This window comes from Carcharodon carcharias, chromosome 20 (genome assembly GCF_017639515.1).
Source record: "Carcharodon carcharias isolate sCarCar2 chromosome 20, sCarCar2.pri, whole genome shotgun sequence".
NCBI classification, from domain to species: domain Eukaryota; kingdom Metazoa; phylum Chordata; class Chondrichthyes; order Lamniformes; family Lamnidae; genus Carcharodon; species Carcharodon carcharias.
The window spans coordinates 100,015,733-100,040,278 of record NC_054486.1 but is presented as its reverse complement, the minus strand read 5'-3'; the positions used below and the strand labels follow the sequence as shown (position 1 = coordinate 100,040,278).

The 24,546-nt window shown below is 46.3% G+C and overlaps 1 protein-coding gene across 1 annotated transcript in view; it reads left to right on the top strand.

Moving 5' to 3' along the window:
• The window catches only part of LOC121292511 (acetyl-coenzyme A synthetase 2-like, mitochondrial), a 72,605-nt gene that overhangs the window by 47,269 nt on the left and 790 nt on the right, over positions 1–24,546 (top strand). Inside the window, exons 7-13 of the mRNA XM_041214569.1 lie at positions 3,540–3,677; positions 4,738–4,830; positions 13,183–13,295; positions 14,223–14,349; positions 17,141–17,268; positions 18,285–18,348; positions 18,669–18,790. Of these exons, the coding sequence (XP_041070503.1) occupies positions 3,540–3,677; positions 4,738–4,830; positions 13,183–13,295; positions 14,223–14,349; positions 17,141–17,268; positions 18,285–18,348; positions 18,669–18,790 (785 nt within the window). The remainder of the gene's footprint in view (positions 1–3,539; positions 3,678–4,737; positions 4,831–13,182; positions 13,296–14,222; positions 14,350–17,140; positions 17,269–18,284; positions 18,349–18,668; positions 18,791–24,546) is intronic.

Here is a 24,546-nt window from a genome sequence, read left to right as displayed (position 1 = left end):
CAGACAGTGGGCACACCATACAGCACCCGCCGGGTTGATTTTTATATGGACTTTGCTCCCCCGGGAAATAGCGATGTTGTTGACAATTTGCTCAGCTCGCTCTCCGGCGTGTTGGAGCAGATATTTTTTACTTAGGTTTCCCACTGTAGCTTCTGCTTTGAATGGAGAAACCTCTCAGTTCCAGGTGAAAGTTTAAGGAAGTTAAATCTATTTTCACTGGGTGCAGGGATGTGGAATGAAGCTGGAGAGACATCACTGAGCCTGATGAAGTAGTACGACAGTGATTCTGTAATCCGAGAGCGTTATCGCAGACTGAGGGGTGATTCCTTAATAGCGGAGGGGACTTGCAATGGAATAGTTTGTGTTTCAATTAATATCTTTTTTTTTAAACAAACACATGAATTAGTGGCAGGAATCGGCCACTCAGCCCCTCGAGCCTGCTCCACCACTAATAAGATCAAGGCTGATCTGCTTGTAACCTCAACTCCACATTCCCGCCTACCCCCGATAACCTTTCACCCACTTGCTTTACAAGAATCTACCTAGCTCTGCCTTTGAAATATTCAAAGATTCTGCTTCCATCGCCTTTTTGAGGAAGAGAGTTCCAAAGACTCGCGATCCTCTGAGAGAAAAAGATTTCTCCTCATCTCTGTCTTAAATGGGTGACCCCTTATTTTTAAACCGTGAATGGAATTTTTAACAGAGCAGAATACAGTCCCTCTGAGCTGGGCCAAGAACCATAAAATTATGTACATTGTGGTAATCGATTAACAAAATAATAAACTTGTTTATTGACTTTTGCTTTGAAGCTTTCTGGAGACTAGGAATGATCTCTGGTGATGTTAGTCTGATATCAATTTGTTCACTGGTTTCAACACCAATTAATACCTCAGTTAAAATCACACTGAAGAATTTCAGATGAATGCGATCGGGTGTTCGTCAGCTAATAGCAAAGCATTGACCCCAAGATTGATTACTGATAACATAATAGCATAGATTGTTGAAAAATAGCTCTTCGTTAGAAACTGTGGCAGAGGTTTATAATCTGCATCACATTGCGACTGCTCATATTGTCCTCACCTTGTGTGGCATGTGCTTTGAGACCTGTCATCCCTAGCCTATAAAAGTGGAGAAGCTCAGCTTGATTGAAACATATAAGATCCTGAGGGGACTAGACAGGGTGGATGTGGAGAGGTTGTTTCCTCTTGTGGGAGAATCTAGAACTAGGGGTCACTCTTTAAAAATAAGGGGTCCCAATTTAAAACGGAAATGAGGCGAAATTTTTTCTCTCAGAGGGTCATGAGAATTTGGAACTCTCTTCCTCAAAAGGCGATGGAAGCAAAGTCTTTGAATATTTTTAAGGCAGAGCTGGATAGATTCTTGGTAAGCAGGGGGGTGATAGGTTATCGGGGGTTGGCGGGATGCAGATTTGAAGTTACTGTCAGATCAGCCATGATCTTATTAAATGGTAGACCAGGGTCAAGGGGCCGAATGGCCTACTCCTGCTCTTTGTTTGTAAGTATCCCTCTCCACTTCATCTTGACCTGGAGCTCAGTTCCTTGATTATAGAAATGTAATGCAGAGTTAACCACTGACTAATGTAGACCATGGGGAGGCTTTTCCCATTGTCGGGAAGGTGTGGCGGGCAGGTCTAATTAACGGGCATGAAACGCGCGCTGATAGCCTCAGTGCCGCCGGAGTGGGAGCAGGAGGACCGTGAGCGCTGAAGCGTGCACGTGCTGGGGGGGGGGGCGGGGTTGCACTCAGTGAAATCTCCCTGGAGGCACAGAGCTGCCTCAGGGAGCTGAAGATTTTTAACATGAGAAATAACGATTTCAAAAATAAGAAAAACACATCCCCGCGTGTGACTCTGTCACCCGAGCAGGGACGTGTGAAAAATGAGTTTAAACATTTTTTTATTGTTTATTTTTAATCACTGCTGGAAACCTCAAACCGCCCATGGATGAAGTTTCGCAAAATATACAAAGGCCGCCTGGCCTATTTGCCCGCCTGCCAACCGTAAGGTTGGACGGGCAGTGAAAAGTTCCATTTAATTAATTGATCAATGGGCTTAACAGCCCTCTTAACCGTCGGCGGGCGTGCTGCCCACTCCCGCGTGCGCCCACCGACCAAAATATCGCGCGAGTTCACGATGACACTGGGACGCTCGGCCGATGTCCCCACCCGCTATTTCGTGCCTCATGCGCGTCGGGTGCGGCACCCACACGCTAAGCTGAAAATCCTGCCCCCCTGACTTGCTAGTTCGCTTTGTCCAGAACAGCAGGACCAAAGGACGCAGCCTGATCTTAAAGAGGTGGTTTTGGGGGCTGGGGGGGGGGATGTGATGTGGGGACCGGTGGGAATTCAAAACTAATTGGCTGGAAACAATATCGGTGTTAATTGTAGCCTAACCCACCCAGTAGGAAAGCGACGGGGTCAGGCACAAGGCTGAGTTTATACCCCACCCGATTTTAACCTCCATTGAAGTTAGTGGAAAGTAATGTTGGGCGAGGGTTAAAATTGGCATGTCACCCAATCCCGTAGGTTTCCCACTCAGCATGTTAAGTTAAAATTACCCCCAATATTTCAGTGAACGAGTGCACAATCTATGGAAACAGACTCCTTAGGGAGACAGGTGATGCAAGCAGTGCTGATTCATCCAAATTCAGTACATTTCTTTCAGGAGAATACTTAGTATATGATTAATTTGAGACACATGGCAAGTATAACATTGCTTGGGAGGAAAAGGCTTTAGTTCCCAAAAATCTTGACCAGTGAGCCTCATGCCTGGCTGGAATTGATAGAGATTGATTGCTACAATTAGTCAACAACTCTCATTATCGTTGCTTCTCGTGACTAGCAGGATGGTAAAAGGAGAAAATTAGCTGGATCTTGGCCTTTTCACATCTAGCAATCCGTAGGTTCCGTTGCTCGCTGGGGCCGAGTTATGACAGTGCCCTTTCAGTGCTGGAGGGAATCTGTCTTCTGCCTATTCCCGTACAATGTTTCCAAATGCCCCTGGCAGTATGAGCTGCCTACTCTCACACTTGTCTCTCTGACTGCGTGGAAAATAGCTTCAAATAATCCCTGTACAGCTCGCTGAGTTTGTCACAACAACAGCAACAACATACAGTTTACATAGCACCTTCAAAAACTCCAAACCGCTTCAAAGGAGCGTTAATAATACACCCAGCAGGAAAGTTTCAGATTCACTTCCTGTTCTCTGTTGAGTAAGCTGGACTGTGGTATAGCAGGAGTGGGAGGGTCCCTGCATTCAGCCTCAGCATGTTTTGGCCTCAGTACCTACTCTAGATTGCTATCCGATGGCAATTTGCATTTATATAGCACCTTCAATGTAGAAAAGCATTCCAAAGTCCTTCACAAAATAGAAAATAGAAAAGATTTCTAGGCAGTGAGCTGGAAGGCCATGCGATGAGCTGGAATCGGGTTGGGCTGTGATCCTCCTGTGGTTGAATAGCCTGAATGCACTCACTGTCAAGACACGTGTATGAAGGATGGTTCTCTTGCCCTATGTTTAGGCCGTTACTGGGAGACAGTTGAAAGGTTAAAGATCAATCATTTCTACTGCGCGCCCACAGCAATCCGACTCTTGCTGAAGTACGGAGATACATGGGTGAAGTCGCACGATCGCTCCTCACTGAAAACGCTGGGCACAGGTCAGTATGTAATCTGTACTGTGTGACAGGACCACGTGGGTGCCTGGCCACTGAAGGCTGCACTGGGAAATGTTAACCTGCTCGGGGAAGGTGCTGGAAGTGAGCAAGGCATCAACACGTGCCTTTCCCCGCCCATAAGGTCGATCTCACGTAGCTCCCCAGGGAAGATGTCCAGCGGTGGATTACTTGCCAGCACCTGTCAGTCTGGATGTGGGCAGAGGGACAGCAGTTCAGTTAAAGGGGGAAGAGATAACTGATCTCTCCCACACTCTGACTGGAATGAGTGGCAAATTGCCAATCACTCCCTGACCCCGTATGACTATGAACTCAGACACTGTGACGTTGCAACTGAGGACTATAATCCTTGTGTTCCCGTAACCCAGTTTCTGGGAAGCTGATCACCCGTCGGTCAATGAATCATAGAACTGTACATCACAGAAGGAGGCCATTTGGCCCATCTTACCTGTGCCAACTTTGAAAGAGCTATCCAATTAGTCCCACTCTCTTGCTCTTTCCCTATACCTCTACAGATATTTTTTCAAGTGTTTATCCATTTCTCTTTTGAAAGTTGTGATTGAATCCATCACCCTTTCAGACAGCACATTCCACATCATAACATCTGACAGTGTAAAACAATTCTCATCCCTTCCCCAGCTGTTCTGACATTTACAGTAACTCTTTATACTCTGGTTACCGACCTGCCTGAGAACGGAAACAAGTTCTCCTTATTTACTCTACCAAAACCCCATCATAGTTTTGAAACATTTATTATATCTCCCCTTAACCATCCCTGCTTAAGGGAGAACAATCCCAGTTTCTCCAGTCTCGCCACATAACTGAAGTCCCTTGTCTCTGGTACCATTCTAGTAAATCTCCTCTGCACTAAGGCCCTGACATCCTTTCTAAGGTATGATGCTCATAATTGGGCACAATATTCCAGCTCTCAAGCAGTGCTTTTGAAAGGTTTAGTATAATTTCTGTTCCAGAATTCAGGGTCTCATTTAACATATTTATTTGGCAATGAATGAAATTAACTTTCACGTTCTGATTGACTTCTCAGTTGGAGAACCCATCAACTCCGAGGCATGGAACTGGTATTATAAAGTTGTTGGGGATGGCCGATGTCCAGTGCTGGATACTTGGTGGCAGACAGGTAAGCGGGCACAGCCAATATAGGCCCATTATTATACATACCATGCAATGCTCATGCGCTAGTCTATGGTGTGTTTAACACTGGGGGTGGGGGCTGGGTATATTGTTCAATGGTTCAGTTCTGTATTTGATTATTTGAGTCTGTTTACTATTAATGCTCACTGTGCTTGATTGATTAAGCCTTACGTGGAGTCAGAGAAAAGTAAACAAATCTGTAGGAAGCACTGGAAGGCACAACCATAAGCATGGAGCAGACATTTTAAAGCATTGTATGAAGCACCGTGAATAAAACCTGTTACCCATACCCCTCAGCATAGATTCGAGATATAAAATATACAACAAAGTGGCAACAAGGATGATGGAAAAAAAATTAAATCTACCGACTCTTGCACCTTTCTGGAACACTGGAGGCAGAGGAGATCAGAATTGTTTTACATATACCAGTCCAACGATCCTCCATTTGTGATCTCAGCTGTGTTGTTGGTTGAAGGAATTGAATGAAGATTGGGTACATCATTGTAGGGTGGGAGTAAGAGACAAAGGCAAATTCTTCCTGGTGCTATGCCTTCCAGCACATCAAGCACTGCTGCAACCTACATTCTTAATGACAGAAAGAATTGCATTTATATAGCATCATTTAAAGACCTCAGCATGTCTCAAAGCCTTTACAGCCAATGAAGTACACTTTTACAGTGTAGTAACTGCTCTAATGTGGCAACCAATTTGTTCACAGCAAACTCCCACATGCCACAACGTGATAATGACCAGATAATCTATCTTAGTGATGTTGAGGGGGGGATAAATATTAGCCAAGACAACGGGTGAACTCATCAGCTCCTTATATAGATGATTGTTGCTACAGTTCTAAATATTGAGGTGTTCCAGTGATCCCTTATGCAGACCCCAAGCTTTGAAGGCGTGTGCTCACACTGTCCGAGGCAGCAATAAGATAACTTGTTGACAGGCAGCCATTTGCATTTGGTGCTAAAAGACATCAAAAGAAGGCTTTTCAAAACCTGCTCAAATGGTCTTCCAGTGCTGAGCTTCAATTAGTGGCGGAACTGGTCACTTTTGAATGATGTGAGTCCCATCTCCAGAAAGAACAGTGGGTTCATGGAGGATTACAGGTTAAGAGTACAGCTTATGCCTAAATATAAAATTAAAATGATAATGTAAGAGAGTAAGAGTGAAGACAATGCAAGAAACTGTTTCAAAAATTGTAATTTTTACAAAAGCATCACTTTTTCCATCTCCCCACCTCACTCCTCTCCCTTGTTGACGTCTTGCTAGGATGTGGCTCTGTTTGTACTGTGTGCCCTCTAGTTATAGCCCTATGGATGCTGTAACATGGATTCATATTTTTGAGTGTGTGATGATATTAGCAAAAGTGGTCCCGATCTCCTCACACCCTAACTTGAAGAGCAGTCAATGTAAGGTGGTAGAGTGAGAGAGAGAGAGAGATAGAGAAACTTGAGTATTGCTGAAAAAGAGATATGCTGATGAAGCTTTTCACCTCACAATCATCAGGCTTTTTTGAATTAAACAGAAGCGTGGGGGGACAATAGTTCCCTGATGAATTCTCCATGGCAATACCTCAACCAATCAGAGTTGAGTTGCCAACCAATCAGTGCCCTTTTTTCATGCAGTATAAATTGTCGCTCCTTTTGAAATTTGGTGTTCTTGCATTTGTCCTGATGAGTGCAAGATGAAAACCTTCGACAACATGTCTCTTTTCTCAGCAATACTCAAGCTCTGTATTACTGAGAGAGACTGCTCAATTATGTGACTGTTAGTCAGGAGACCTCCGCATCGCGCACCATTTATGAGAACCATGTAAGAGAACTTTTCTGAGGTTCTCTGACTGACAAATAACCATTGCGGAGCTATTAGTTTGGCAGGATGTCTGGGAAAGTTGAATGGAAAGCTCTGATCGAGTTGAGAGATACACAACTCAGCTGTAAAATGCTGAAGTCTGGGGTGGCGGGGGTGGGGGGGAGTCTGTGCTGCGATTGGAAACCACTGCAGCTGTCTGAACAGCTGTTGCTGTCACTGAGGTTATTGGCCTTAAAGAGGCGTCGTCCGCATAGAAAAATGTCTGGCAACTTCCTTGAACGGACAAGGGCCTGAAGAGCTTGTCATGTGATGTTGCGGCTTTCCCCTGATTTGTTGGTTGGTGTCCGGTGTGTTGTACGTGGATCGTCTAAAGTGTCCAGATATCTGTGGAGGCGAACCCAGCAGCCACTTCTGCACCAAGCAGCAGTGAGGAGAAGAGTCAGTGAATCTGTCTTGTGGGGGGTGTTGTTATCTGAGAGAGGAATGCTCACCGTGATTCCGGGAGATTTTCCTGCTCTCCATAGCCAGGAGGAACAGTGGGTTTGTGGAGGATTACAGGTTAAAAGATATACGTACAGCTTAAGCTTAAATATAACATTAAAACGATAATGTAAGAGAGTAAGGGTGAGGGCAATGCAAGCAACTGTTTCAAAAGTTGTAATTTTTAATAAAAACATCACTTTATCCTTTCTCACCTCACCCCTCTCCCCTTGTTGATGTCTTGCTGGGATGTGGCTCTACTCGTACTGGGTGCCCTCTGGCTATAGCCCTACGGGTGCTGTAATATGGTCCCATATTTGTGATGGTATTAGCATAAGTGGTCCTGATTTCCTCACACCCTAACTTGAAGAGCAGTCAATGTAAGGTGGATAGATCGAGAGAGAGAGAGAGACATGAGTATTGCTGAAAAAGGGGACACGCTGTTGAAGCTTTCTGTCTCGCACTCATCAGGCTTTATGCCTTTTTTGAATTAAACAGAAGTGTGGGGGACAACAGTTCTGAAATATCGGTGGGCGAGGAATGTTGGCTTGGATTCTTACACAAGAACATAAGGGATATGAGCAGCAGTAGACCATTCAGCCCATCAAGCCTGCTCCGCCATTCAATACGATCATGGCTGATCTTGGGCTTCAACTCCACTTTTCTTCCCACTCCTTGATTCCCTGAGAGACCAAAAATCTATGCACCCCATCCTTAAATGTCTTCAACGATAGAGCCTCCACAACCCTCTGGGGTAGGGTTGCCAATTGGTGGTTGGATGTATTCCTGGATATTTCATCACATGACCTTCTGCCTCCAACAGCCCCCCCACTTGCTTCTGCCATCCGTCGATCAATATGTGAAATCTCATGTGCCGCTTGCCTCTCAGTTGATTTATTCCCATTTCCGATTTTTTCTTTTAACTACTAAGTTGAAGTGTTCAAACAATATAAGATGAAACGCAATTTAGATGCCCCAATGATTTTGCTGCCTGATTATTAGCAGGTTTGATCTGGCAATTAATCTCTAACTCCTTGAACTCCAGGACAACCCTGGAGAGTTGGTAACCCTGGTTCCGGGAGAGTTTCCTCCTCCCGGACAAATACCGGAGTCTTTTTTGTGGCAGGAGAGTCAGTTACCAGAGGAAGTAGGTTTAGGGTGATTGGCAAAGAAGCAGAGATGTCATGAGGCAACAATTTTTAACAATTTTTATAACATGGGAGATGTTTATGAGGGCTAGTAAACCTACTGAGCTGTGTGCCTATGTCAAAAGAGGCGTGGGTAGGGGAAACAGGTGTCCCATAACTCTTAACTTATGACTCCAAGTAGCCGGTTATACACACCCGTGGCTAGACACCAGGTTCTCAACTTGGCAGCCGTGCAAAGCTAAGTGAGGCGCCCATCAGCTTTGGCTGGTGTGGTGGAGGATGCCACCCCTTCTGATGTGCACAAAGGCTGGGAGTGGTGGATTAGGCAGGAGATCCTAACAAGTTAGCTGGACAATGGCTCAGAAGGTGGAGATCGGCAAGCTGTGTGGCACAGCCGGTGCACCGTCATGATGCTTAGTGAGGCAAGTGGCCAGTCACCTGTGAAGAGCCTGGAGTCTCTCACAGTATGAGCCCCATATAAGAGCAGGGGGCTTATGCTAAACCTGTTTAAAATAAGTTAGACGGCAGCTAGTGTGCAGTGTATGGTTCTGATTACAGCATTAAGGAAGGGGGTGATAAACGAGAGAGAGTACAGAGGAGATTTACGAGGAGGTTGCCAGGAATGGAGAATTTTAGCTATGATCAAAGATTGGATAGGCTGGGGATGATTTATTTGGAACAGAGGAGGCTAAGGAGGAATTTAATTGATGAGCATAAAATTAGGAGGAGTCCAGATAGAGTGGATATGAAGGAATATTTCTGTTAGCAGAGAGGACAATAACCAGGGGACATAGATTTAAAGTAATTAGTAGGAGGATTAGAAGGGAGCTGAAGTGTAATTTTTCACCCAGAGAGTGGTTGTGTTCTGAAACTCACTGTCTGAAAGGGTGGTAGAGGCAGAAACCCTCATCACAGTTAAATAATACTTGGGGCAGGATTTTCAGCTTGGCATGTGGGCGTGTGCCCACAATAGCGCGTGATATTTCGATTCGGTGGGCGCGCGTGGGAGTCAGCAGCGGGCCCGCCGACAATTAGGAGGACTGCCAAGCCCATTAATCAATAAATTAAAGTGAAGTTCTCCCTGCTCGTCCAACCTTGAGGCAGGCGGGTTGGTGACTAGGCCGAAAGTGGCCGTTGCATTTTTTGCGAAACCTCATCCATGGGCGGGATGAGGTTTCGACAGTGACTAAGAAAACAATAAAAGTGTTGAAAAAGCATTTTTAACGCGTCCCTGCTTGTGTGACAGCGTCACGTGGGGGGTTCATGTTTTCCTTATTTTTGAAATCTTTATTTTTCACGTCAAAAACCGTCAGCTCCCCGACGCAGCTCTGTGCCTTCGGGGAGCTTTCACTGAGCGCGCACCACCCCCACCCCCCTTGCACGTGCACACTTCAGCGCTCGCACCCCCACCCAGGCAGCGCTGAGGTCATCAGTGCGTGTTTCACGCTGGCCTGGCCGTTCATTGGCCAGCGTGAAATTGCGGTCGGGGCCAATCCCAGGCCTGCCCGACGAGGTAAAAATTCTGCCCTCGGAAATGCGCCTGAGGTGCTGTAATATTTAGGACTACACGAGCTGAAAAGTGGGGAGAGGGTGGGAAGCTCCTTCTGGGCCAGCACAGACACAGTGGGCTGGATGGCCCACTCTTGTGCCGTCAATTGCCTGTTTGGCGGTTGTGCTGTCGGGGCCCGTCCATTGGCTCCACTGGCAACCCCGGTGTAGCCATTTCCGCGACCCGCCTCAGGATTAGACCCCAGTTAGGCAGCCCGCTCGCTAGCGGCAGGATTCCTGGCTCCCTCAGGGGCAGATGTCCTGCGGCTGGGAGCTGCCGGCCAATCAAAGACCGGCAGCTCTCCCAAGACCGGCAGCGCTACCAGGAGCATGGCCTGGGGTCAACATCGCTGGGGAGTAGGGACAAAATCAACCAGGGCTCCCGTTTGTAACTCTGATCCGGTGATTCTTGATGGATGTTGGGAAGAGACAGGGCACCTGCCTCTGCAGCAACTTCCCCCAGCAGGCGAGCAGCCAGCCAAAAGCAACCACGCCCTTAACGTGGTGAAAACCTGCTGATGCGCTTCATGGCATCGCTGTATGGACTCACGTGTACAACCGCCAAGGAGCTTGGCTGCGATTGCTGGAACTGCACCTCAGTGTAGCTCAGGGTGTTGAGGAATTCAGGGAAGGAACGAAACATAGTTAATGTTTCGAGTCCGAATGACTCTTCATCAGAACTAAGGGAAAATAGAAAAGAGTTTCCTTAGTTCTGATGAAGAGTCATTCGGACTCGAAACGTTAGCTGTATTCCTCTCTGCAGACGCTGTCAGACCTGCTGAGTTTTTCCAGGTGTTTTTGTTTTTGTTCTAGATTTCCAGCATCCGCAGTATTTTGCTTTTATTTTAAGGAAAGGAACATGTTGTCCTGTGCAGGTGTAATCCAGCACAGTTTAACATCTTCCTACCATTGCGTCTGTGAGCAGGTAAATATTTGCCAAATATTTGTGAAGACGGAATCTCTTTAAGAATGGTTGTCTTGATTGCAGTGAGAGTTTAAGGAAAGCAGTGACACAGGAGCAGAAAGAAAAACCAGTTTGAAATTTTCTAATCCTAATTAAATATCAATAATACTGGAGCTCCATTTTAGAATAAACAAAGACCAGCTCGGACAGGTTTCACTGGTGCCCTTCACTTCCAAGTTTTACTGTTCTTCCTTTTGGGAAGATACTTTCTCCCACGGATTAATCATCATTCGCGGAAATGGTGTGGGAAAATAGGCCTGGGAATTGTATTAACCCCCTCCCTGCTGGCGGACAAGCTATGGGCAACTCCAAAAAGAAAACAGCAGACATTCTGATTCCGGGGAAGCAGAAAAGTGCAAATATCGGACTGCTATCAGGAGGGTGACTAAGGCACGAGATGGATTCTGGAATTGACAGTTGAGGCAGAGACTCAGGTACAGAAACCGCCGTTGCTTCAGTATCAAAGGAGACAGAAGGCAGCCTGGATACCAACTCCTTTACCTGAGGCCTATTTTTTTTTTGCTGGCAATGAGTGTCTACTGATTGAATGTTGACTGCCAGGTCCTGTATTCTGATTCATTGGGTGGAATTTAAAGCTGTTCCCTGAGGCAGGTTAGGGGGTGAGGTGGGGTGGGGGGGTGGGGGGGGGGGAGCGGTTGGGGGGGCGGGGGGGTGGGGGAGGTGGCATTTAATCAGGTGGGATGGAGTGGGTGCTTTCACAACTGCAGTAAGGCCTAAAACACCAAGGAAGTACTTTCAAAGTGTAGTCACTGTAATAATGTAGGGAACGTGGCGGCCAGTTCGCATAGAGCACACTCCCACAAATAGCAATATGATAATGACTGCATAATCTGTTGTGGTGATGTTGGTTGGGAGATAAATATTAGCCAGGACACTGGGGGTTACTCCCCTGCTCTTCCTTGATAAATGCCATGGGATTTTTTTTCTCCTCCTCCAAATGCAGCTGAGACCTTACTCTCATCCAAAAGATGGCACCTCCAACAGTACCGAGCTCCCACAGTACTGAACTGGGAATGCCCATCTGCTTTATGAACCTGTTGGTCAAAGCCAAGGGCTGAGGCATCCTCCGTCACTACACCCTGGATGCCCATATCTGCCTGACTCGCAGTCACATCCTCCTGTCTCTCACTATTGACTAGCTCTAAAATTCTACTTAGCCTAAGGAGTGTCGCTGCCTCCCGGAACAAAGCGCCCAGGTAACTCTCCCCTCCCTGAAGCCCTGCAATAACTGTAGCTATCAGAATTAATGAAATAAAGACTTGTATTTCTATAGCAGCCTTCACAACCACAGATATCCCAAATGCTACACTGCCAAATAACTACTTCTGAAGTATTTGGTAGTACAGAACTTAAGTATTGCTGAAAAAGAGACATACTATCAAAGTGTTTCGTCTTGCACTAATCAAGATAGCTGTGCAATATAAACTAACGGTAAAGAGTGCAACAATTTATACTTCATGAGAAGAGAATGCTGATTGGTTGACAAATAGACCCTGATTGGTAGAGGCTTTACCATGGAGAATGCAGCAGAGAACAGGGCTGATCTGTGCTGCATTCTTCATGGCAATGCCTCTACCAGAGTCCAATTGTCAACCAATCAGCACTTTCTTCTCATGCAGTATAAATTGTTGCACCCTTTATTGTTAGTTTATCTTGTGTAGCTAATGGGATGAGTGCAAGACGAAACACTGGTAGTATGTCACTTTCTCAGCAGTACTTTTTAAGTGTTTCTTGCTGTAATGTAAGAAATGCATCACTTTTCATCTTGCACATAGCAAGGTTCCACGAATAGTAATGTGACAATGGCCAGATAATCTGTCTTTCAGTGATGTTGATTGGGGATAAGTATTGGCCAAGATACTGGGGAATAGCTCCACTGCTCTACTTCAAAATAGTACCAACCATTGGATCTTTTGTGTCTTCCTGGTCCAATAGACAAGGCCTTGGTTTAATGTCTCACCCACCTCCAACAGCTGAGCACTTTGTCAGTATGGCACTGGAGTGTCGGCCTGGATATTATGCTCAAGTTTCAGGGGCAGGACTTAAAAGCATGTTCAGAGGTGAGAATTCTGAGGCTGCTGAGCTACAGAGATTGGCCTATCAGAGTGAGGAACTGTTGGTAAAATCCACAAACCCTGTAACAAAGTGGGGGTGGGGGTGGGGGAGAGTTGTCAATGATATCTGGAAAAATGTCTTTGCAAACAGAGCTAAGCCTGTCTGAAACGTGTTCTGGTACGGTGCATGTGTGTAGAAGGTTCTTACCATTTCAGAGCACCGCAGATACCTTGTCCTCTTAGTCACTCTGCTTGGAATGGCCCTCTATCTATTTACTGACAAGGAGAGTTTGTGTTGTTTTCAGAGACTGGTGGAATCTGTATATCCCCTCACCCTGCCGGCAGAGATGCAAAAATCGTCCCTGCCATGGCAATGAGGCCCTTCTTTGGAATAGACCCCGTACTCGTGGATGACCAGGTAACTAGAATACATTGACCTTTCTCCTTTCACCTCACGTTCCATCGGCCTGTGGAGGTCAGATTGTCCGAATTGGAGGCATCCTTTTGCACTTGGAGTTTGGATTTTAACATGTTCGGATCTGGCCAGGGTTCAGTGGGAATATATGGGATACTCGATGTGGAATTACTATGTTGCTGTTGGGAGGTGGGGGGGTGTGGGAAATAGCGTCGCGTGTGAGTTATCCCTGAGAATATAGTGTTTTCCATTCGCCAATAAACAATGAGTCATCTCTACCCATGGTGGAGAGCCCAGTGGAGCCTGATGGTTCCAGAGAATTACATAGAATATACAGGCCATTTGGCCCAACTAGTTTGTCCTGGTGTTTAAACAGAGTTGTGAATGAATTGTTCTCATTCCATCTGCCTCCTCTCAGCAGATCTTTCTATTCCCTATTCTCTCATGTTTTTTTTCATTCATTCACGGGATGCGGGCATCACCGGCTGGGCCAGCATTTATTGCCCATCCCTAATTGCCCTTGTTCAGAGGGCATTTTAAGAGTCAACCACATTGCTGTGGGTCTGGAGTCACATGGAGGCCAGATCAAGTAAGGTCAGCAGATTTCCTTGCCTAAAGGACATTAGTGAACCCGATGGGTTTTTACGACAATCGACAATGGTCATCATTTTAATTCCAGATTTTTATTGAATTCTGATTTCACCATCTGCATTACCCTGGGTCTCTGGGATACCAGTCCAATGACAGTACCACTGTGCCACTGCCTCCCATCGTCTAGTTTCTCCTGTTCCCCCATTCTTGACGAGGAAGAATTTTCAGACCTGCCAACCCTGACAGTTGGCCACTCTGTGGCCGCTCTCTATAGTTTTAATTTAGGGCCTTAGATTTGATTCCAGAATTGTATTGATTTTTGTTCTGTGCCTGTTCCAGGGCAGGAGGTTAGAAGGGAACAAAGTCTCTGGGTCTCTCTGCATTGCAAAGCCTTGGCCTGGGATGGCTCGAACTATCTACAATGACCATGACAGATTTGTGGACACCTATTTTAAAGCTTACCCCAGTAAGTGGATGCATTGTGCTGATACCAAGGTTGACTATAATGGTTCCAGGGATGAGGGACTTCAGTTATACGACGGGATGAAAGAAACTGGGGTTGTTCTCCTTGGAGCAGCGAAGGTTGAGGGGAGACTAAATAGAGGCGTTCAGAATCATAAAGGGTTTTGTCAGAGTAAATAAGGAGAAACCCTGTCCACTGGTTGGGAGGGGTCAGTAATCAGAGGAGACAGATTTAAGGTAATTGACAAAAGAACCCTGGGGGGAGATGAGGAGATATTTGTTTACACCATGAGTTATGATCTGCAATGTACTCCCTGAAAGGATAGCGGAGACAGATTCAAAAGTAACAATCAAATGGGAGCTGAATGTATCTGAAAAAGAATCATTTGCAGGGGAATGGGACTAATTGAATAGTCCTTTAAAAGAGCTGACACAGTCACAATGGGCCGAATGGCTGTACGATTCTATGCTAAACTTCAACTTGAAGTGTGGCTTGGCTGCTAGTCAATTGTGCCACGACTGTCTGTCTTTGAATTGAAGAGTAAGAACATAAAAGGAATGAGGGTGGTGGAGGGGGTGGGGGGGTTTGCTGGAGGAGGGGGTGGGTGAGGGTCAGACAATGGCCTGGTCGTATCAACAAAATAGAGAAAGGTTGTGACACTGAATGTGACTGAGTGCAGCACTGGCTGCTACTTTTGGAGCTGAATGTCTACCTGTTAGCTCCTGGAGATGGCTGTCCAGGAGAACCTAGAGGGGGGAGACAGAAAGGAAACAGCCCCAGAAATTCATCATCAATAAACACACCCATGTCTCCTGTGGCAGTCAAGTCTCCTGATATCTAAACAACTTGATCCTGGATAATCTATTCAGATCTGTGACCCTCTTGATCTTTCTCTGTGTCAGTGAAGGGTCAGCCACAATTGAAGGCTAACTGAACAGCATTGAGAGTGGGATTTAGACAAGTACTTAGTCTCTGTTGAGGATGTTGGACGAGCTGGAAGATGACAAGCCCACTTGACAAAGCAAAGCTGTCACTTGAAGCTGTTAATATTTTCCTCTCAAGGCCGACTGGTTGTCTCAAAACCTCCTGAGAATTGGCTTCCATCTGATTGATCGGAAAAGTGAAGGAATTACATTCTGGTTAGAGCACTTTTGACTGTGAAGTGCACAGGGCAGATTCTGGTGTAGGTTTTGCACTTCCAATTGCCGAATCATCAAATAGTACAGCACGAGAAGGAGGTCGGTCAGCCCATCGAGCCTGTGCTAGCTCTATCGAAGAGCCACCCCCTCCCTACCCCACCCGCACCCCCCCCCCCCCACTCTTACTCCACATCCCTGCAATTTTATTTTCCTTCAAGTATTTATTCAAATCCCTTCTGAAAATTACTGTTGAATCTGTTTCCACCTGTTTCCCTAACAGCCAGTGCATTCCAGACCCTACGCACTCATTCAAAGAATGTTGGAGGTAATTTTATATTAGATGCCCGTTCATGTTTTGGAATCAAAATCGCTTTGAACAGGTTTAAATTCGGCTCTAATCTTAAAGTTTCTGATGCAGTGGGACATAAAGACTGTGATTGTCGGGAAGTAAAGCTGGGTGAATCATATCAAGTTAACCGTGGTTCATTCTGGAACTTGAACCATTGATTTGTTTTGTGCGTGTTGGTCCTGACGCTTGAGTCCTGACACACATCGCGTTAACTGGTCCCACCCAGGGTTACTCGTAAGGCTAAGAAATAGGGGGGGTGGGGGAAGGGCGGAATATCAGCTCGGGCTCCTCACTCTGATCCCTGTCCACTGACTTCTGCTAGAAAGCATAGCCCTCAATTTCATGGATTCGCCCAATCTCATGCTGTAGTATGGAGATCAGCGGAATTCTCACAAGTGAAGGTGCAAATGCTGGACTTTAGTTAATCTTCTGCTGGATAGCCACGGCAGGAGTTCCAGGTAAGTGTCTGTGGATATCTGATTAAGGACGGGAATATGCTCACCCATGGTATCCTTCTCTACAAGTTCTTGCATTTCTATAGCACCTTTAATGTAGTAGAAAGTCCAAAGTGTCGATGTCATGTCAATTACATTGTTAAGGTTAAGAGAAACAGGTGATGGATAGGAATTGTCTTTGAGCACATATAAATAAGGGATAGCTCGGACACTGGGTTGTGTGGGAGGAGAGCTGTGAGACTGAACAAGTTAGTAAACTCTCAGTAAAGGAAAGCTCTGTGTCTTGGTTTCTGTTTCACCAACTAGCTTGGATCCTGTAAAACACCAAGGTGTTTCACATGACTGTTAGCGAACAAAATTTGACACAGAGCCAAATAAGGAGACATTTTATCTGACCGATACCTTTGTCAAAGAGGTAGGTTTCAAGGAGCCTCTTAAAGGAGGAGAAAGAGATGGAGAGGTGGAGAAGCCTAAGTAAAGAATTTCAGAATGGTGGAACAGTGAAAATAAGGAATGCAAAAGAGGGCAGAATTGGAGAAGCACAGAATCTTGAATGCTTGTAGGGGTGAACGTTGTTTCAGAAATAGGGAGGGGTGAGGCCATGGAGAGATTTGAAAACAAGCACGAAAATTATCGAGGCATTGCCTGACCTCAGTTGAAGATCTTCGCACTATCAATCCTTCTAGTCATGAGATTGGGTGAAGTATTTGGAGGGCAGCCAGCAACTGCGGAACTAAACCCTAGCGGGAAGCAGTGCCATGGAGGAGGGGAGAAGAAAAATATAAGTTTCAAAATACTAACTAAAACCACGAAAGGGTTTCTGATGCGGTTTTTTCCTTTGTTCTTTGCAGACCATTTCTTCACAGGAGATGGAGCGCACAGATCAGAGGAGGGATATTATCAGATCATAGGCAGACTGGACGATGTCATCAACATCAGTGGTCACAGGCTGGGCACAGCAGAGATCGAAGGCGCAGTGGTAAGCGAAACAAAATAGAGAGCTGGTGCTTGCTGCTCTTATGTATATTTTTAAAATCTCGGGTTGTGACTCTATCAAGACCATCATTTACTGTCCCTCGGTGCCCCAGGTAGTGATGGTGAGCTTACCTGCAACTTGCTTCCTTGGCCACTTCAGAGGGAGGTTGCGAGTTAACCAGATTGACGTAGGACTGTCAGTCATACGTAAACCAGGCTAAAGACGGCTGTTTTCCTAAAGGACGTTGGTGAACTTTCCTCTTCCTTTCCTGACTGTGGGTGTACCTACACTGTGTGGACTGTAGCTGTTCAGGAAGGTGGTTCACCAACACCTTCTCAAGGGCAGTTAGGGATGGGCAATAAATGCTGGCCTAGCCAGCGACACCTACATCCAATGAATGAATAAAAAAAATAGTTGGGATTTAACAACAATCCTCAATCACTTCCTTTCATTTCTACCTTCAATTTTTTAAAACTGAATCCAAACTTTCAAATTGGGCCTATTGCAATTTTGAAGCCATATGCTCCAGATTTCAGCAAGAGGCAATGGGACACTTCCAGCATTGCTGGGGTCTGGTTGTTAATATCAAATTCTCCCACGCCATGTTTGCACAGACCATGTTCAGAGCAAAGTTCCCTTCTCTTTTCCCTAGCAGAGGGGCCTAAATTTAACATAATTGGGCCCATTTAATGGGCCTAGAGTGGACACTTTGGTAACCAATTTAGCAGGGCAGAGGCCTGTACCCACTGGCTCTCGGGCCACTGCCACATTGGTTGGGGCCTTTTTGGAGGTGGTCCTGGTGGCTGCCTGAAATGAATAGAGGCCTCATTTTAAAACCGAGCGGAGGCTCCTGTGCCCATTTCAGACCAGGATTTACTACACTTACTCACCCTAGATGGTGGTGTTTGCATTATGCAGTCTCTGACTGTTATGTCCAGGCCCCAAGCGGCCTAAACTGACAATGTTTAATCTGACAACCAAATTAAATCATTGATCCCAAGATTTCTTTGAACTTTCAGAATCAGCACCAAGTTGTGGCCGAATCTGCGGCAATCGGATGTGCCCATGAGGTCAAGGGGGAAGGTAAGAGCAATTTAGTTTCTATAGAAAAACACAAAACAGGATGAGTGATGACTGCAGGCACTCCCCCTGTCAAAGTTCACATGTGATTCACATATGAAGCCACTGCCCTCAGAAACTGGGAGGAGAGAAGTAGTGTTGAAATGAGAAATACACTGAGCAAGCTCCCCAGCTATCTTTTCCCTCTCACCAACCCATTTCTTGACACTCCCTGTCTCAATCAGGAGTGGATCCAGTTTAATTTTTGAATGTTTTAGCCTATTCCAGAAGTCCATGTCTTGGTGCACAAGTAAGTAACCAAATATTCTTCCTTCTTTTCTCAGGCTCCTATGTCTTCATTGTTTTAAAGGATGGAATCAACATCTCAGAGGACACCATCGATAAGGAACTCAAAGACATTGTCTCGCAGAAGATTGCCAAGTATGCGGCTCCTGATCATATCCAGGTAGTGAGCTGGTCCGGTGTGAATCCAGGTGTTCTTGTTACACTGAATGAAATGGGCAGGATTGAGGCTGGTTCCAGAGAGATATCCATCCAGAACGTTCCTAATCACGCTTTCCTTGATAATATGCATGGGGACTGTCCAAGAAGAACATCCATGAGGTGTCAGTGACAGCTGGAGCTCAGTAGTCTGGTGGGGTCATGCATTGGTTCTCCGGTGCTTTGTACCTCAGAGTATCATGGCCTTGTTAGTGCCTCTGTAGGTGGAGCTTTCAATCCTGGCCGTGTCACAGGAATGGAGGAAATGCTTTAAAACAGCCTTGTCCATTGTACGGCCCACAGGCCGGATGCAGCCTGGGAAGCCTCTCTGTGACCCCCCCGAGCCAGTTTTCGAAATTCCAGTCAAACAGGTGAGCGTCAATGGAAAATTCTGCATGGTGCTGCTCCTCCAATCACAGGCCATTTCTCTCCTGTGTAGTGAGCTTATCAGCAGCAAATGAGGGAACGAAACCGCCTCTGATTGGAGGAGCAGCAAACGCTGGTGTTGGCGAGTGTGCTGAGGGCTGCCAAGCTGAGGGAAGTGAATGTAAGGTGGCGCTGGAGCCCGGGGAGTTAAGTACATCGGGCCTGGGGAGGGCAAAGTTTTGGCGGAGGAGACAATGCTGTGGTGAGCATGTGGGAGCGAGAGAGTGTGTGTGTGTGTGTGTGTGTGTGTGGGGGGGGGGGTGTGGCGAGTGAGAGTGAGTGACTGTGTGTGTGTGTGTGTGTGTGTATGGGAGTGAGTGACTGAGTGTGTGTGTGTGGGGGGGGCAGTGAGAGTGAGTGACTGAGTGTGTGTATGTGTGTATTGGAGTGAGAGTGAGTGACTGAGTGTGTGTATTGGAGTGAGAGTGAGTGACTGAGTGTGTGTATTGGAGTGAGAGTGAGTGACTGAGTGTGTGTATTGGAGTGAGAGTGAGTGACTGTGTGTGTGTGTGAGAGTGAATGACAGTGTGTGTGTGTGTGTGTGTGGGAGAGTGAGTGTGTGTGTGTGGAGAGTGAGTGTGTGTGTGTGTGTGTGGGAGAGTGAGTGAGTGTGTGTGTATGTGTGTGAGTGAGAGTGAGTGACTGAGTGTGTGTATGGGAGTGAGAGTGACTGTGTGTATTGGAGTGAGAGTGAGTGACTGAGTGTGTGTATTGGAGTGAGAGTGAGTGACTGTGTGTGTGTGTGTGAGAGTGAATGACAGTGTGTATGTGTGTGTGTGTGTGTGGGAGAGTGAGTGTGTGTGTGTGGAGAGTGAGTGTGTGTGTATGTGTGTGGGAGAGTGAGTGAGTGTGTGTGTATGTGTGTGAGTGAGAGTGAGTGACTGAGTGTGTGTATTGGAGTGAGAGTGAGTGACTGAGTGTGTGTATTGGAGTGAGAGTGAGTGACTGAGTGTGTGTATTGGAGTGAGAGTGAGTGACTGTGTGTGTGTGTGAGAGTGAATGACAGTGTGTGTGTGTGTGTGTGGGAGAGTGACTGTGTGTGTGTGTGTGTGTGGAGAGTGTGTGTGTGTGTGTGTGTGTGGGAGAGTGAGTGAGTGTGTGTGTATGTGTGTGAGTGAGAGTGAGTGACTGAGTGTGTGTATGGGAGTGAGAGTGAGTGACTGAGTGTGTGTATTGGAGTGAGAGTGAGTGACTGAGTGTGTGTATTGGAGTGAGAGTGAGTGACTGTGTGTGTGTGTGAGAGTGAATGACAGTGTGTGTGTGTGTGTGTGTGTGTGTGGGAGAGTGAGTGTGTGTGTGTGTGGAGAGTGAGTGTGTGTGTGTGTGTGTGTGTGGGAGAGTGAGTGAGTGTGTGTGTATGTGTGTGAGAGTGAGTGACTGAGTGTGTGTGTCTGTGTGTGTGTGAGTGAGAGTGAGTGACTGAGTGTGTGTCTGTGTGTGTGTGTGAGTGAGAGTGAGTGACTGTGTGTGTGTGAGTGAGAGTGAGTGACTGAGTGTGTGTGTTTGTGTGTGGGAGTGAGAGTGAGTGACTGAGTGTGTGTGTGTGTGTGTGACTGTGTGTGTGTGTGTGTGTGGGGGAGTGAGAGTGTGTGTGTGTATGGGATGGAGTGCAAGGGACTGAGTGACTGTGTGTGTGTGTATGTGTGTGTGTGGGAGTGAGATGAGTGACTGTGTGTGTGTGTGGGAGTGAGAGTGTGTATGGGATGGGAGTGCAAGGGACTGAGTGACTGTGTGTGTTGAGGGGGAGTGCAAGGAACTGTGTGTGTGGGGCAGTGGGTAGGGTGCAAGTCTGCCTTGCACACTGTTTCAGGTTTCTCACTCACTCTCACCACCATAAACCAACACATACACGTGCACCCACTCACAGTGGGTGAGGGTGAGTGAGTGAGCACCCGGAGACTGGGAGTGAGCCAGACACACACACACACTGACCCTCTCTCACTCTGGTCGTTTTTATTAGTTACACATTTTTTAACTTAACAATTTATGGCTTTGATGTTGCTGTACTTTTGCTCAGCAATTGTTCTGTTCCTTAAAACCTCAAGTTTTTTTTGAAATTCAGTTTACTGTTGTCAAACCTTATCTTTCCGAAATTTGCTGATCAGCCCTTTGTGTGAGAAAAATATTGGCCCTCCCCCAGCCCAAAGTGAAAAGGTTAGACAAGCCTGATTTAAAGGATAGTGCACTGGGATGGATGAAAAAGCAGAGGACCAATTGCCTTTGGTCAGTCACATACACTTCCTAGCACACAGATTAAGGGGACAATTAGAAAGTCTTCCAGTATTTCAGTGAATAAGTATATCGTGTACCTTAGGACCCCCATCCTCAATAATGGCAGAGCCCAGCAAGTGACTGCAAAATACAAGGCTGTAGCATTTGTAACTGAATTCAGCCAAAAGGGCTGAGTGGATAATTCATTGTAGCCTGCTCCTGAGGTTCCCAGCATCACAGATGCCAGTCTTGATTCACTCTACCTGATATGGCTGAGTGTACTGGATAGTGCAAAGGCTATGGGCTCTGACAATATTCCAGCAATAGTACTGAAGAGTTGTGCTCCGGAGCTAGCGGCGCTCCTGGCCAAACTGTTCCAGTACAGCTTCAACACTGGCATCTACCTGACAACGTGGAAAATTGCCCATGTATGGCCTATCCACAAAAAACAGGACAAACCCAATCTGTCCAATGACTGCCCCATCAGACTGCTCTCAATCATCAGCAAAGTGATGGAAGCTGTGGTCAGCAGTGCTATCAAGCGACACTTACTCAGCAATAACCTGCTTAGTGATGCTCAGTTTGAGTTCCGCCAAGGCCACTCAGCTCCTGACCTCATTACAGGCTTGGTGATTGCCCTTGACATCAAGGTACATTTGACTTTTGACTGAGTGTGGTGTCAAGGAGCTCTAGTAAAATTGAAGTCACTGGGAATCAGGGGAAACCTTTACACTGGTTGGAGTGATACTTAGTGCAAACGGAGACGGCTGTGATTGTTGGAAGTCAATCATCTCAGCCTGAGGACATCACTTCAGGAGTTCCTCATCGTAGTGCCCTTGGCCCGACTATCTTCAGCTGCTTCATCAATGACCTTCCCTCCATCATAAGGTCAGAAGTGGGGATATTCGTGGACGATTACACAATGTTCAGTTCTATTCATGATTCCTCAGATACTGAAGCGGTCTGTATCTACACGCAGCAAGATCTGAACAACATTCAGGCTTGGGCTGTTAAGTGGCCAGTAACATTTGCCCTACAAGTGCCAAGCAATGACCATCTCCAAGAAGAGACAATCTAACAAACTCCCCTTGATATTCAATGATGACCATTGCTGAATCCCCCACTATCAACATCCTGGGGGTTACCATTGACCAGAAACTGAACCGGACTAGCCATATAAATACTGTGGCTACAAGAGCAGATCAGAGGCTTGGAATTCTGTGGTGAGTTACTCACCTCCTGACTCCCCAAAGCCTGTTCCAAGGCACAAGTCAGGAGTGTGATGCAATACTCTCCACTTGCCTGGATGAGTGTGGCTCCAACAACATCCAAGAAACCTGACATTATCCAGGGTAAAGTAGCCCGCTTGATCAGCACCCCATTCATCAACTTAAATGTTCACTCTCTTCTCCACCGATGCACAGTGGCAGCAGTGTGTACTATATACAAGTTGCTTTGCAGCAACTCACCAAGACTCCTTCAACAGCACCTTCCAAATCCACAACCTGTACCACCTAGAAGGACAAGGGCAGTCGATGCATGGGGACACCACCACCTGCAAGTCCCCCTCCAAGCCACTCACCATCCTGACTTGGAGCTATGTCGCTGTTCCTTCACTGTCACTGGAACTCCCTTCCTACCAGCGCGATGGGTGTACCTACACCACATGGACTGCTGTGGTTCAAGAAGGTGAACTCACGGACAACAATGAACAAAATGACTGGGTTGTCTCTTCTAGATGTTGTTTGGGGGAGAAATGTTGACCAGGCAGCCGAGAAGAATTCTCCAGCTCTTTGAATAGAACCTTGGGGGTCTTTTTATATCCACCTGAGACAGAAAGCAGGAGCTTAGTTTAACATCTCATCTGAAACTGGTATCTCCAGCAGTGTGCAGCAGTGCCTTAGTACTGCACAGTGCATGTCAGCCTAGATAATGAGTTCAAATCTCTGAAGTGTGGCTTGAACCTAGAAACCTTCAGACTTAGAGGCTCGATCGCTACCACTCAGTCAAGGCTGACGTCTACATTTGTCCCATGAACTGAGGAGGCAATTGTATTTGCGCTGCCTTTAATACTGCTATTGTTGAGATCAGTCGAGGCTACAGCGACCTTGTCCTGTGTGGTTCCTTTCTTTTATTCGTTCATGGGATGTGGGTGTCACTGGTAATACCAGCAACTCTATCTGCAATAACTCCTTTGATTTATTTAACTTTTCCTCTTTGTGTGCACTATTGCACACTCCTGTAAGATGAGTGAATCTTTTCCTTTCAGTTCCATTCTAACTTTAAAAATGCCTTTTTGTTCTTTTCTGAATTTGCGAAGCAAATATGTGAGATGCAATTGTTAATAAACCCAAAAATATGCCACTTTTATCACTATTATCCTATTTTTACTCATTCATGAGATGTGGGCAACCCATCCTGAATTGTCCTGGAGAAGGTACTATATAGGTAATGTACTATATAGCTTGTACACGGTGCTATATAATCTGTTTAAGTTAGTGAGAGGTTCTCATTCTAATTTGCTCTGTAGTGACCTATGCTGGGAAGTAACTGGATGTGTAAATGTCAGGTGTGAGTGGGCCTGCAATGTGCCCAGCAGTCAATCACCTCCCTGGTCCTCACCACCTAGGCCTCTGGATGAAGAAAGGCTACTGGGGGAGGTTACTGGAGAGTTGCAGGGCCCCATTAACTGTAGTCTTATTCCTTGGAGAAGAGTAGGAAGGGGTGAAAATCAAGGGGTGAGGGGAAACATTGCCCAGACATGGCATAAATCTAGGAATGGGTTCCCACAAAGTCTCAGGCAGTGGTGTACCTGCAAGGGGAAGCATGATCTGAGAACATGGGGGATGGAATATTCTGATCCCTTCAGCACGGAATATCCACGCAATGATATTTTGAAAGTAATGAAATCACCATCACTCCATAAGTTCATTTCTCCATCGAGAGCAGAAGGATTCTAACTGAAATAAATGCTGTTAATGCATAGTAGGTAAGGCAGTGGCTAAAAGAATCAAAAGGGTCTTGAACCAAGACAACAACAACTTGCATTTGTTTAGCATCTCTAACATTGCAAAACGCCCCAAA